The 15,783-nt window shown below is 44.3% G+C and overlaps 1 protein-coding gene across 1 annotated transcript in view; it reads right to left on the reverse strand.

Moving 5' to 3' along the window:
* The window catches only part of chkb (choline kinase beta), an 84,606-nt gene that overhangs the window by 33,683 nt on the left and 35,140 nt on the right, over nt 1-15,783 (reverse strand). The window contains exons 2-4 of the mRNA XM_068059334.1: nt 12,986-13,094; nt 9,623-9,736; nt 8,091-8,224 (exon numbers count right to left, since the gene is read on the reverse strand). Coding sequence (XP_067915435.1) covers nt 8,091-8,224; nt 9,623-9,736; nt 12,986-13,094 — 357 coding nt within the window. The remainder of the gene's footprint in view (nt 1-8,090; nt 8,225-9,622; nt 9,737-12,985; nt 13,095-15,783) is intronic.

Here is a 15,783-nt window from a genome sequence, read left to right on the forward strand (position 1 = left end):
TTTTGCCACCAGCTTCCTATAGACGGCAAACTTCGATAGATTGCGCTCGGTCCCCTTATCAAGGTCATAGTATCACAGAATGGTTCAGGACATGAGGTCATGTGTCCATGCTGGTTCTCTGCAAGAGCAACTCACCTAATCCCACTCACCCGCCTTTTCTCCCGTAGACCTGCAAATTTTCTCTCTCCAGATAATTGTCCCGTTCTCTTTTGAAGGCCTCTATTGAATCTGCCTCTGCCACACTCTCAGGCAATACATTCCAGATCCTAACCACTCGCTGCATAACAAGGTTTTTGCCCATGTTGCTGTTGCTTCTTTTCCAATCACTAAGTCGGTATTCTCTGGTTCTGGATCCTTCTGCCAATTAACAACCTATATTTATATAGCGCCTTTATCATAAAATATCCCATGGTGTTTTACAGGAGCATTATAAAACAAAGCATAACACCAAGCCACAAAGGGAGATATTAGGTCAGATGACCAAAAGCTTGGTTGAAGAGGTAGGTTTTAAGGGATATCTTCAAAGGAGGAAAGCTAGGTGTCGAGGCAGAGAGGTGTAGGGAGGGTATTCCAGAGCTTAGGGCTGGGGCAACTGAAGGCACAGCCACCAATGGTGTAGCGATTAAAAATCAGGGATGCACAAGAGGCTAGAATAAGAGGAGCAAAGATATCTTGGAAGTTTGTGGGGCTGGAGGAGATTACAGGGAAGGTCAGCAAGCACATGGGTGATAGGGGAATGGGAGTTAAGACTTGCAACAGAGATTTAGGTGAGTTTATCAAGAGTAGAATGTGGGAGACATTACAGGATGATATAGATGGGCTGGTGAGATGGGCGGAGCAGTGGCAAATGGAATTTAATCCTGAGAAGTGTGAGGTGATGCATTTTGGGAGGACTAACAAGGCAAGGAAATATACAATGGATTATAGGACCCAAGGAAGTACAGAAGGTCAGAGGGACCTTGGTGTACTTGCCCATAGAGTACTGAAGGCAGCAGCACAGGTAGATAAGGTGATTAGGAAGGCATATGGGATACTTGCCTTTATTAGCCAAGGCACAGAATATAAGAGTAGGGAGGTTGTGATGGAGTTGTATAAAACGCTAGTTAGGCCACAGCTGGAGTACTGTGTACAGTTCTGGGCACCACACTATTGGAAGGATGTGATTGCACTGGAGAGGGTGCAGAGGAGATTCACCAGGATGTTGCCTGGGCTGGAACATTTTAGCTATGAAGAGAGACTGAAAAGGCTAGGGTTGTTTTCCTTAGAACAGAGAAGGCTGAGGGGGGGCATGATTGAGGTATACAAAATTATGAGGGGCATTGATAGGTTAGATTTTTTTTTTACATTTTTAGAGATACAGCACTGAAACAGGCTCTTCGGCCCACCGAGTCTGTGCCGACCATTAACCACCCATTCATACTAATCCGACACTAATCCCATATTCCTACCACATCCTCACCTGTCCCTATATTCCCCTACCACCTACCTATACTAGGGGCAATTTATAATGGCCAATTTACCCATCAACCTGCAAGTCTTTTGGCTGTGGGAGGAAACCGGAGCACCCGGAGGAAACCCACGCAGACACAGGGAGAACTTGCAAACTCCACACAGGCAGTACCCAGAATTGAACCCGGGTCGCTGGAGCTGTGAGGCTGCGGTGCCAACCATTGCGCCACTGTGCCGCCCCCGGGCTTTTCCCTTAGCGGAGGGGCCAATAACTAGAGGGCATAGATTTAAGGTAAGGGGCAGGAGGTTGAGAGGCGATTTGAGGAAGAATCATTTCACTCAGAGGGTGGTTGGAATCTGCAACGCACTGCCTGAACAGGTGGTACAGCCAGGAACCCTCAACATTTAAGAAGTATCTAGATGAACACTTGAAATGCCATAGTGTACAAGGCTACGGGCACAAAGTGCTACAAAATGGGATTAGAATAGATAGGTGATTGATGGCCGGCATAGGCACGATGGGCCGGTTTCTGTGCTGTTTAACTCTATGACTAGCCAGGAGTGCACTGGAATGGTCAAGTGTAGAGCTAACAAAGGCATGAATGAGGATTTCAGCAGCAGATAAGCTCAGACAGGGGCGAAGTTATGGGACTAGAATAGTTAGGCGCTTGATAGCTGGCACAGATACGATGGGCCAAAGGGCCTGTTTCTGTGCTGTATAACTCTAAGAGGTGGAAATAGGCGATCTTAGTGATGGCATCAATATGAGGTCGGAAGCTCATCTTGGTGTCAAATGTGACACAAAGGTTGTGAGCAGACTGGCTTAATCTCAGACTGTTGCCAGGGAGAGGAATGGAGTCGGTAGCTAGGGAACAGAGTTGAGCAGGGACCGAAAACAATGACTTCAGTCTTCCCAATAGATAACTGGAGGGAATTTCTGCTCATCCAGTACTGGATGTCAGATAAGCAGTTTGGTAGTTTAGCAACAGTGGAGGAGTTGACAGAGATGGTGGTGAGGAGAGCTGAGTGTCGTCAGCATACGTGAAAACCAATGCCACGCTGTCAGATGATGTTGTCAAGGGCAGCAGTTAGATGAGAAACAGGAGGGGGGCGAAGGATAGATCCTTGGGGGACACCAAAGGTAACTGTGCAGCAGCAGGACGAAAAGCCATTGCAAATGATTCTCTGGTGTTACGACTAGGTGAGCAATGTGTCTAGGGGTCGTTTGCTATCTTCACCTGGTCTTATTGCAACAGGGTTTAATATTAAACACACTGTTTTGAGCTCCTCTTTTTGTGAATCCTTGTTCAGTTTCCAATTATAATGTAAATAAATGAGCACACACAGGCTTTCTTTGGTTTAAAGCAGAAAGAGGAAATTTATTAAAACCTTAAACTTGAACTCTAATATGGTTCACACCTACAGATAAACAACACACTCACGCTAGCATGCACACGCGATATAAACATGCAGGTAAGAATAGAAAAAAAGAAAAGATAAGTAGAACAGTTTGAGGCAATATCTTGTTACTGTTTCTCGAGCTCGCTGTACTCCTTAATTGAAGATATCATCTTGCGATTTGTTGTGGCACAGTAATCATCTTAAAACTTTGTTCACATGGCTGACCCTGCTCTCAGAGTTTCAGGTGTTTTCACAAGATTCAGTTCTGTGGGAAGAGTTGAAGGCAGGCAGACAGGAGACAGGCAAGCAGACGAGATCTTCTCAGTCCATGAGCATACGGTGTTCTCTCTTGATCCCTTTGTTGGGATTTTAAAATTCAAAAAGCTCTCAGGGTGCTCAGCAGGTTAGTCACTTGACTAGCTCCTTATATGGAACAGTCTCTTCAACATCCTTCGTTGGAAGCTCAAATCCAAAAGCTCCAGCCAGCTAGACATGTGACTAGAACTGGTTTCACCACTTCTGCACATTGAAGAAACAGGGACTGGCTCCCTTTGTTTCCACATTATCTTGTATTATGCAAATGTCCTTCCAGTCCGAGATTGCGACCTTTTACATTTTAAATGTTCATTCAGCGAAATAATGTGTGGCTCGGTCTTGGCAGGTGGGGTTTGCCTGATACTGGCTATGATTATATAGATAAGAATGGAAACAAGTGAGAGCAGACCCACCCAACTGGACGACAGTGGAGAGACATTGGAGGAGGATGGTGTGGTCAACGATGTCAAAGGCTGCAGACAGTTCAAGAAGGATGAGGGGGGAAAGTTTACTTTTGTCACCATCACATAGGATGTCATTTGTGACAATGGAACAGGTTCTCCCTATCTACGCAGTCCAGATTTTGAATATCTCCATCAAATCTCTTCTTCTCCAACCGATCCACATAATTGAAATTCTTCATTCCTGGAACCATTCTAATGAATCTTTTCTACACCCTAATGCCTTCACACCCTTTCCAAAGTGAGACACCCAGAACTGGGTATAATACTCCAGTTGAGGCCAAACCAGTGCTTTATAAAAAGGTTCATCACAGTTTCCTTGTTTTTGTACTCTATGCCCCTATTTATAAAGCCCAGGATTCCATATGCTTTATTAACCGCTTTCTCAACCTGCCCTGCCACCTTCAATGATTTGTGCACATACACCCCCAAGACCCTCTGCTCCTATGCCCCCTTTAGAATTGCACCCTTTATTTTAAATTGTCTCGTCATTCTTCCGACCAAAATGAATTACTTCACACTTTTCTGCATTAAATTTCATCTGCCATTTGTCCGCCCATTCCACCATCCTGCCTCCTGAAATTTATCATTTATCCTCCACACAATAAATTTCCAAGTTCTGTCTCATCTGCAAATTTTGAAATTGCGCCCCGTCTGTCAAAGTCTAGGTCATTAATATATAAAGAAAACCAAGGGTCCTAAAACTGACCACTGGGGAGCCCTACTTTATCGCTTCTGCCAGTTTAAAAAGCAACCATTCACCACTACTCTGTTTCCTGTCACTCAGCCAATTTCGTATCCATTCTGCTACTATTCCTTTTATTGCATGGGCTCTAAATTTATTGACAAGCTTGTTATGTGGCACCTTACCAAATGCCTTTATAAAGTCCATGTACACCACATCAACCACATTATCATCAACCCTGTTAACTCATCAAAAAACTCAAGCAGGTTAGTTAAACACAATTTACCCTCAACAAGTCCGTGCTGGTTTTCCTTAATTAATCCACATTTGTCCAAGTAACTGTTAATTTTGTCCTGAATTATCATTTCTAAAAGCTTTCCCACCACCGAGGTTAAACTGACTGCCTGTAGTTGCTGGGCCTATCCTTACACGCGTTACTGAACAAGGGTGTAACACTTGTAATTCGAGTCCCCTGGCACCACCCTTGAATCTTCCAATCCTCCTGAGACAATGGCCAGTGCCTCCACAATTTCTTCCCCTACTTCCCTCAGTATCCTTAGATGCATCCCATCCGGTCTTGGTGACTTATCAACTTTAAGTACAGCCAGCCTATCTCCTACCTCTATTAATGTTTAGCCCATCCAGTGTCAAATGCCTCCTCTTCACTATGACTTGGGCAGCATCTTTTTTCCTTGCAAAAAACAGGTGTAAAGTACTCATTTAGTATCTCAACCATGCCCCCTGCTTCCAAGTGTAAATCCTCAGTTAGGTCCCTAATCGGCCCCTCTCATCGTTTTACCACCTTTTTTTTTTTACTATTTATATGCCTATTAAAAACTTTTGGAATCCCTTTTGTTAGCTGCCAGTCTCTTTTCATACTTTTTCGTTGCTTCTCTTTTTGCAACCACCACCCCCCCTCCCCTCTGAACCTTCTAGATTCAATCTGGTTCTCATCCACCTGACATCTGTCATCTGCACGCTTTTTCTGCCTCATCTTAAAAATGAAAGAAAATCATAGAAAGTTAAAGGCACAGAAAGAGGCCATTCCCCATCTCTTTCATCGTCCAGGGATTTGTTTGTCCTACCTTACCCCCTCATGACAATGTACCTCGGTTATACACGAACAATCTCCTCCTTAAAGGAGCCCATTGTTCCGTCATGGTTTTGCCTGCCAATTTCTGATTCCAATTTACCTGGGCCAGATCCATTCTTACCCCACTGAAGGTGGCCTCCCCTAATTAATTATTTTTACTTTGGATTGCTCCCTTGTCCTTTTCCATAGGTAATCTAAACTTACGATGTAATGGTTATTGTCCCCTTACTGTTCTCCCACTGACTCTTGATTCACTTCATCTACCTCATTCCCCAGAACCAGATCTAGCAATGCCTCCTTCCTCATTGGATTGGAAACATCCTAATGTAGAAAATTCTCCAGTACATGCTCTAGAAACTCTTGCCCCTCTCTCCCCTTTACGCTATTACTATCCCAGTCTATATTCCATTATGATTGTGCCCTAATTCTTGCACTTCTCAAATTTCTTGAAAACTTGTTCCTCTATAACTTTTCCACTAGTTGCGGCCTATAGAACACACCCAGTAATGTAATGGTACCTCCAATGTTTCTTCGCTCTAACCAAATAGATTCTGCCCTTGACCCCAGCTAGCGCATCCTCTCTCTCCAGCACTGTAATGGTCTCCTTAATCAATAATGCTACCCCTTGCATCCAGGAATATTTAGTACCCAGTCCTGCCCTTTTTAAAGCCAGGTCTCCATTATTGCTACATCACATTTGTACTAGCTATCTGCACCTGCATCTCACCAATCTCTTTTACCATACTCCTGGCATGCACATACATGCACAGTAAAACTAATTTAGACTTTATTACACTCCCTCTTATGTTGACCCCACCTAATGCCTTAATATTTCCTACTTTAGTGCCATCTGTCTCTCCCAATTCTGTTTACTTTGGTTTTCCTCTCTCTAGCATTACCTCCTGGTTCCCACAAACTACCAAGTTACTTTAAATGTACCCCAATAGCACCAGCAAATCGCCCTGCAAGGACACTGGTCCCGGCTCTGTTCAGATGCAACCCGTCCAGCCTGTGAGGATCCCATCGCCTCCAAAACAGGTCCCAAAGTCCCAGGAATCTAAAGCCCTCCATCCTGCACCACCATTTGACCAATTAAGTCAGCTCTCTGCAAGAGCAACTCAGATCATCCCACTCCCCCGCCCTTTCCCCATATGACCGCCAATCCCATGAGTCCTAATCCTGCATAACAACCTTATCCAATGCTTTCTGAAAATCCAAATATACTACATTCTCTAGTACACTCTCATCCACCCTGCCAGTCACACCCTCAGAAACCTCAAAGATTTGTCAAACATGATTTCCCTTTCATAAAACAGTACTGGCTCTCAAATCACACTGGGTCTTACGGTTCCTTGGCACAAACTAGGGATTGATGCTTGCACCTTCTTGCTCTTCAAGTTTATCCAATGAGCGTCTGAACCATAATGAACAAGTCCTGATTTTCACATGGGGATCATGCAGTGCAAGAACGGGCAGGACAGCAGATTTAGAACTTGAGGGGAGAAGAAGAGTTAAGTTCAGAGGAACACTGAGGCCTTCAAACATTCCAATAAATAAGCGGAGTTATCAAAAATATATTGCAGAACTATTAGAGAGTTGCACTTTTTGACTTTTCAGTGCCTGACCTAACTGTCTTTATACATTGCCCAGTGTAGTAACTATTAAACCCACTGGAAGCCCTCTGCAACAGTAGCCTGCATATTTGGACTCTTTTTACCGGCAGTTCTCTGTGTTTCGTGTCAGCTTAGCTGTATTTGCATCAGTCTGTAAAAAAAACTCGCATTTGACATGTTGGCCCCTCTCTTCTGATTCATATACTCGCTGACCTGCTGTGTATTATTTACAACAGCTCACAATTTTTATTTTGAATTCTCAGAATTTGGTACTTTAACTCAATCTTCTGCCTCCAAGGCTCAGGAAGTAACCTATAAACAGAGCAGTTGAAATACTGAAACCGTAGCCAGTGAATTACTGGCATTAACCTTCGGCTTCTGGAATGTCAAAGTAAATCATTCATTCAGAATTTTACTTGAATTAACCAAGTAAACAAAATCCATCAGGCTACCCTGCTGCAATCAACTACTGAATCAAACGGTGTGGTGTTGGGAAACCAAGAGTGCCTCAAAGCCTTGAGATTGGAACAGGACAGAAAGGTTCCGGGTGGACTTGTATCTGTGGGTGGGACTACAGGGATACCTGCAGCAATGGTGTAGGATAGCAGGGGGAGCAGAGAGAAAAGGAAAAAAGTGCTCAGAGGGAGATGTGCATCTGTGCAGCCTGACCGGGAAAGCGGGGGGGGGGGGGGGGGGCCTAGGGTGTGCACAACACCTCACTGGGAAGCCTGTACTTGTGTAACAGTGGAAAGGGTTGTTGGAGCCTCTAAATCAGAGCTGAGTATAGTAGTATCAGGAATAAAAAGAGAAAGTGAGAGATAAGTTCCACAGAGAGACCTGTACTAGACAGCAGAGAGGGGAAGCAGGTCTACAGTGAGGACAACAGCATCCTGGACGAATCCATCAAGACAGACAGGATAGCAAAGTTAGCATCAGGGTTAGAAGCACAAGGTGCACTGCTTAACCTCATGGAGAGAGGGGATTGCTTTGGTGACTTCTGTAGCACGAACAATTCAACAGCCCATCCTTGATGTACATCCCACCCTACTTCAAACAGATTCTCACCACTGTACCTGTCCATGGTCTCAAACAGCCACTTTGGTTCCTTGTTGAAGGGCATGACCATTCCGTGGAATCGAGACATCTTGACAGCGATTTCTGCGGAAAAATCCGGAAACGCCAACTCTTCAGTCAGCAGCCGACGACTCTGGTCATAGACACAGTCGGAAGAGGATACTAGTGAAACATTTGTAGTCCTTTTAGCCTGTCCTTAACAAAGGAACTCTACTCCACAAACTAAAACCTCAACATTCCTCTAAAATATTTCAGTATAAACTTGGGACGGGGAGTTTGACTTGGGACGGCTGGGGGGTGGCGCTGGTGGTGGTGGGAATGTTGAAGGGAGGTGTCAAGGTGAATTTGGGCTTCACCTCCTGCCAAACCACCATTAGAAATAGACAATGGGAGCTGATCTAGTGTCACCAGACCCAGGATACTTTGGGTTACTAATGCTCCAGGATACAGCTGATGACAGCATGCTGCCCAATCCAGCAGAGAACAACAAGCTCTCACATTTCTGTGAAATGCATCCATTTCCCTGGCAATTTTATTCCATGATCCTTATTTCAGCACTTCCAGCAGGACTGACTGCATTTCGATAAATCAAGGGCTCCTTATATGCATAGTCCCATGCCACCACTCCCAGTGTAAACCAGCAGTTGGCTGGGTAAATTCATCAAGTAATAGATCACTGGTCTGACCACATTAGTTCATCTCAATCAGAGAAGCAGAAAAAGGTGCTCTGATTTGTACCTGCACCACTGGACTAAGGAGGGGAGGGAAACCTGCCAAGCTCCCACTCTAAATTACTGTCTAGTAACAGAAGTGTGCAAATTGGGTCTGCAGAGCGGGAAGGCTATTGTCTCTTAACAACACTCACAAGTGATGATGATTTACATGAAATTGTGAAAAACAATAATCTGGGCATGAAGGAAGAGCCCTTTCAAGGATACTGCACTACATAAAGGCAGTAATTTGTCACTCACATGGCCCATACTGTCCCCCAGAACATTTTAGGAGGCAGGATAGCCAGCATAGCAACAGATCGCTTGGACCCACTATCCTGCAGAGCTCTCAATCCTAACTGTGCTACAAGGTGCCAAATAGACACAGTGTGAGACAAACACAATCTTCCAGCAGACACTGACCACCAAGAGCAGCAAGGGAGGCAGACTAGTTCCAGCCACAATGGTGCATGGCCTGGTGTGCTGAAACAAACGAGGTGAGAAAATTGTTAACGGGGAGGGCGGGGGCAAGGGAAAGAAAGTGGACAGGCTGCAAAGAAAAACGTGTTTGAACAAATTCCATTTTTGGCCACTTAGAATGTCAGCAGCAGCACGCACCAATCCCAGTTACCAATCCCAATGACATCCACGTTCACCAAGTCCAATGGTATCCATCAGTTTGCCAAGGCCTCTGATGTGCAAGGACATTCCTACAAGAGGATTAATGATGTGTACAGAATCTGTGTACATTGTTGAGAAATAGTATCGAAGCAATAAGACTCAACCAATACGTGACAAGGAAGAGAAATAAGGCTCATTACTGGAATGTACTGTTCCAACCGCCCCTGTGGAAATACTCCATATAACCTTGGTCCCAGGGCACGTTCTGCCAAAACAGCAAACATCACACTCTCCAATATCAGAGAATCCACACCCTGCAAAAGGACAAAACAAGTCAAATTTATAGATCACACCAAAAGCAAAAATCCCATCTAATACAATAATCACCTAAAAATTAATTCTTTTGATTGCTTTTCAAAACAGGGAGATATTCACTCTGGGTAAAAGGTTGTCAATTTTAGCCACATCTGATTTCAGCATATGGTAGGAGCATTGCACTCAGTTTCAGCAGTCCTGGGCTCAGGAAAGCAAAACGAAAGTCAGCCAGGGCTCCCAATCACTGCTCGGTGACTACCTAAAAATGCTGTCATGGTCCTGTAGTTTTTTTTTCAGAATATGTGGTTTGCCTTTAAAGCTTGCAAGAGATCAGTATTGCTTTAAGAGACAGCAAGCCTTCGGAGTTATAGGCAAGTGCAGTTTCATTGCCTTAGAAACAGTCATTTAGAGACTGCAATTCAAAGGGTACATTCTCGTTACCATAGATAGAGCCACTGGAAGTGAGCCTGACGTGATATATTTGTTACAGTTCAGTTTTGAACTGGCTATTAGTGGAACACAATTTGCTAACAGAAGACAGAGGACACAGGTGTGATGAGCACACCTGAAAAAGAGCTCTCAACCATTTAAACTGAAGGAATAGGATTTTTAGTCTGTTTAATTATTACCTCTCAAAATTCTAAAACATCAAACCAAGAGAGATATCTGGTAATTTAAATTGAAGAAAGGGAAGTTAGACTGTGACAATCTTTTATCCCTCAAAAACTCTAAAGTCAAATTGATTCTATCAAAAGTGTTCGCAAGTTGTTACTTGTTGAAATTCATCGCCGAAGGAGGAGCATCACCTACTGCTGAAGTTACACTACAGACTGTTTTAAGTGGAAGAACCTTTTTCCCCATCGGACAGCTGCGAGAACTTCGAGCAACATTGGACTGTAAATTTGCAAGGACTCTAATTTTTTCTAATTTAAATGTTGTTTATATCTTCATAGTGTTTAAGAATTTAGTTCTTCTAATTAAAAAGAGTTAATTTGTTGATTTAAAGATACCTGGTTTCATTAGCCTCATTCGGGGGTTAATAGATGGTACAATTTGGCTGGGTCTTGCTTTAATTTGGAAAGTTTTTTTAATGATATGTTAGCCGATCTGTGGAACAACATGATTGAATTAACAGTGCGTTGCTCCCACCACAATCAGAATTGCATATTTTGATTGAGGGCTTTGACAGGAGCGGTTGGTCGTAACAATGCACTTGAAAGAATATCATGTCAGAATGGGTTTCACTATGAGGAAAACTTCTGTTTCCAGAGCCCTTCATTATGAAGAACGGCCACTTGAGCAAGCTACTCTGATTATGGTGACTGTAGAACCTGTATTCCGACAGGAGTTTTAGGAAGAGTGAATTTTTATGCTCAGGGTACAGAACCTCGGAATTATGCAATTAATATAAATGTTCCTCGACACTATACCATCAGGGCAGATACAACACAGGCCAGAAGAAGAGTAAAGCTCCCTCTACACTGTCCTAAAGATACACAGGGCAGGTACAGCACAGGTGTGCCAGAGTAAAGCTCCAACAGATCAGCAAAGATGGTTTTCATTCAATGCTTGTGGCCAGCTATTCTGGTTTAATTAAACAGCTGGAGATGTGCTGTTTCACCACAGGGGGGAGTTCAAAATTGAACCATAGTGATTGACAGCTCACCAGACCAAATCCCAACCTAAATCTTAAGAATTGTAAAGTAAATGTAATATGCCTGCAACAGAAAAACAGGACTAGTTAGCTCTAGAATAGCTAGCCTGAAAGTATGCTTATACATAGATCATATCAGTGTGTCTCTTATTTTTAATTGGAGGGAAGGGTGGCTGGCTTAAACTTGGTGGGAAAGGGGAAATAGCAGAAGTAGTCATACATCTAGTATTGGTGACAAAGAACCGTCGGCTTCTTGCACCTGTTGGAGGTAAGGATGCGAGGAGGGGGGAGGGGGGCGGGGGAGAGAGACGATGGCAATAAAAAGTAGCTTCACGAATGTAGAAAACTGATCTCATTCTGAAAACCATGTTGATCATTCACGTATTTAATATAAAAAGGCCTGTGTGTTATCTCAATAGGGTGTGTGCAGCATGTGACACTGCAGTCACCAGTGTACACAGTTATGTGTTACAATCCCCAACCTGTGCTATTGTTGGACAGCAAAAGAGGGAACTTTGGATCGTATGGGACATTAGGTTTTTTGACAGGAGGGACAGGTGACACTGGAACAGAAAATATTTAGCACTAAAGCTGAACAACAAAACGTCCCAAATTGAGAAGAACACCTGTTGTTCTCTACTGCCACATCTTGTTTATAGTGGGGGAGCGGGACTAACTGAATAGCTCTTTGAAAGGGGTGGTAGAGGCAGGAACCCGTACAACATTTAAGTAGTATTTAGATGAGCACTTGAAACGCCACAGCATACAAGGCCAAGTGCTGGAAAATGGGATTAGAATAGATAGGCTTGATGGCAAGTGTGGCCAAAGGGCCTATTTCTGTGCTGTATAACTATGACTCGAGAAGCCAGCACAGACTCAATGGCGCCTTCAGTGCTATATTATTCTATGAACTGCAAACCAGGTTGCCAGTTGTCCAGCGTTTACATGTACACTGGAGTCGACTCGCAATGGACTGCACCCAATTCATCTCAGTTGAGGCCCTTCCTACTGATAAAAAGGAGACTCCCACTGTAGCCAGGTGCTGCTGTTAGCATATACATTTGGGGCATTTCCCAAACCAGTAGCCAGAAATAACCTGGGACTATCAAAAACAAACTGAAAGCTAAAGCAGTGCTCAATTCTGCTCACACTCCTTGCCAAGGATCTGAAGTTTAGCCCAGATTGAAATCACAGCACAAACTGTAAATATTACAAGTCTGGAAATTCAGGGTCTGAAAAAAAACACAATTTGCCTCTGCCCGAAAGGGGAGTGAAAGAGCATCCAAGATATCCAGTCTTCAGCCCTGCTAGATCAAGTGTACATGTGCACAAGTGCCAGATAAAGCTCAGGTCCCCAAGACAAGCAGTGGGCAGGCAATCATCCAGTCTTGGGTTAAGTCAAAGAGGCTTGCCCCTCTATGTAATCATATCCCAGCAAGAGTTAGCATGTTCAAAAGAGGAGGGAGGGAGGGAGAAGAAAGAGGGAGAAACACAACAACATTTGCAATGGAAAAATTGTCCAGCAAGAACACAAAGTTTAAAAACTACACAGGAGTTTTTTTGTTACAGTACCAAATCAGTCAGCAGCACTTACCTGCAGGATAGCTCCATAAACACGCAGCAGAACCTGGCGAGGTTCATCCCCCACACTCAGCACATGGTCCGGCAGCGAGCAGAGATATAACAGGTTACTTAGGCCACCACTAGAGAGAAGGGAGAGAGCGAGCGCGAGAGCGACCGGGGGGGAAGAGAAGAGAGCGACCGGGGGGGGTGGGGGGGGGGGGTGGGGGGGGAGAGAGAGAAGAGAGCGACCGGGGGGGGGGGAGCGACGGGGGAGAGCGAGAGAGATATGGGGGAGGGGGGAGAGAGAGAGAGATATGTTGGGGTGGGGGGGAAGAGAGAAGAGAGCGACGGGGGAGAGCGAGAGAGATATGGGGGGAGAGAGGGAGAGAGAGAGAGAGAGAGAGAGAGAGAGAGAGAGAGAGAGAGAGAGAGAGAGAGAGAGAGAGAGAGTCAGTCTTTTGGAGCAGATTTTCATAAGTTTCACCAACAAGTCAACTCTTACTATGCAGCAGTCAAGTTACTCACTACCAGGTGTGGTAGCATTGTGGTTTTGCTACAGGGTTAATAATCCAGAGAAACGAATTGAAATCCCACCATGACAGTTTTCAAATTTGAATTCGGTTATTAAATCTGGATTAAAAATCTAGCATAAGTAATGGTGACTGTTAAGTGTACAAAATGAGAGATGATATCAGATGATGGACAAAATCTGAGATTATAAAAACTGACTTTGTCCTTCAAAAAAGCAGTCCTCTCTTTTAAAAGAAAGTGAATAATGGGCTCTAAAATGGCCAGTGCCTTTGTATATTCAAACTGTGACATGGACAGAGGAAAATCTTCAAAGTTAAGAGGTCGCTATTCCACCCTTCCTGCACTCCTCCTGAAATATTCCAGACTTGAGTGGGTTCTACTGAAACAAAGAAGGTGTGAAGTGGAAACATCATAACTGGATTATTCTCATCCTGAACCCTTCAAGGGACCCTTTTAAATTGAATAGGTCCTTCTGAAACAAAGAACATGTGAAGTAGCCATATCCTAGGTCCTTGTGTCTCAATACACGGAAGAAACTACTCGCCTTTCCAGCAGAGGTGAGATAGAACACATCTTTACCTTAAAAATGAGGGCAAGGGCACAGCTGACAGCCAGAGCGGGGGCAAGAGCACGAGGAGCATCCAAGAAGTTCATTTCCAGCAAACTAGAAGGGATATGCTGTAGAATTCTCACTGCTACATAAAGTGTTGGTGTAATTAGAAGCGATCCACTGTCTTCAATTGAACTTTCAACCAAGAGAGAAATCTACCAACACCTCAGGCCTGCAGCCAATGAGAATGATTCCAACAGAATTCAACAGGTTTACCATCACTACCCCACCACCCCCCCCCCGCCCACCCCACCCAGCCCCGAAACCTACACCCCACTTATAATCACTTATCCCGTTTTCCTCTGTCTCTTTTGTGTGTGCGTGCATATGAGCTAATTTGCGAGTGGATGTGTTTGCGACAATGTCGAGTTGAACAGCATTGATCAATAAATAATTGATTTTCTGGTTTAAACCAACAAGAAAACCTGTCGCCGTCTGTTTATTTGACAAATAAAACACCAAGGGGTTAAACCCTAATAACAAAACACACTTGCTGTCGTCAGGTGGGAGTTAATAGTGGGAACCACGCAAATCTCACCACGTGGCGAAAACAGTGATCATGAAGCAATTGGATTGTTGTGAAACCCCAATGGTAATGTCCTTTATGAAATAAAACCTGTCATCATTCTTCCCCAGTGTGACCCTCAGCCCTGTGGTGGATTCTTAATTGTACCTGAAATGCCTTCAGTTTGGAGTTTCTAAAATGGCACTTCAGATGCAAACACTACAAAAAACGTACAAGAATGAAACTTGATAGACCCCTACACATCAGATTCTGATATTAAGACTCACCCAGCCCAGTCAACCCTACAAAGGCTTCCTCATTAACATCTGGGGACATGCCAAAGTGAGAAGCACTGTCCCACAGACTAGTCAAGACTGAACAGTCATACTCACAGAATCATACCTAATTGATCAAAGTCCCAGACACCTCCATCACCATTCCTGGTATACGCTGCCCTACCAGGAAAATACACCCACTAGAGGTGGCAGCACAGCAGTATACAGCCAGGAGGGAGTGGCTCTTAGGGTCCACCTTGACTCTAGACCCCATGAAGTCCATGGCATCAGGTCAAACATGGCTAAGGAAACTTTCTGATTACCACCTACTGCCCTTCCTCAGCTGATGAATCAGTACTCCATGTTAAACACCATTTGGAAGAAGCACTGAAAGGAGCAAGGGCACAGATGCACTTTGGGTGGGGTGGGGTGGGGGGACATAAATGCCCATCACCTAGAGTGGTTCCGTAGTACATCTAGTGATGGAGCTGGCAGATTCCTGAAGGACACAGTAGTCAAACTAGGCCTGTAGCAAGTGATGAGGGAACAAACAGAAGATAAAAGGTTATTGACTTTAGCCTCACCAACTTGCCTGTTACAGATACGTCTGTGCATGACAGTATTGGTAGGAGTGACCACTGCACTGTCATTGTGGAGATGAGGTCCTGTCTTCACACTAAGGATACCCTCCAACATATATTGTGTGGCACTACCACTGTGCTAAATGAAATATATTCAGAACTGATTTAGCAGGTCAAAACTGGGCATTCATGAGATACTGTGGGCCATCAGCAGCAGCAGAATTGTATTCTACCACAATCTGTCACCTCAAGAACGGGCTTATCCTTAACTAACATTACCATCAAGCCAGCGGATTAACCCCGTTTCAGTGAGGAGTTGGAAGAGAG

Source organism: Heterodontus francisci, chromosome 27 (genome assembly GCF_036365525.1).
Source record: "Heterodontus francisci isolate sHetFra1 chromosome 27, sHetFra1.hap1, whole genome shotgun sequence".
NCBI classification, from domain to species: Eukaryota; Metazoa; Chordata; class Chondrichthyes; order Heterodontiformes; family Heterodontidae; genus Heterodontus; species Heterodontus francisci.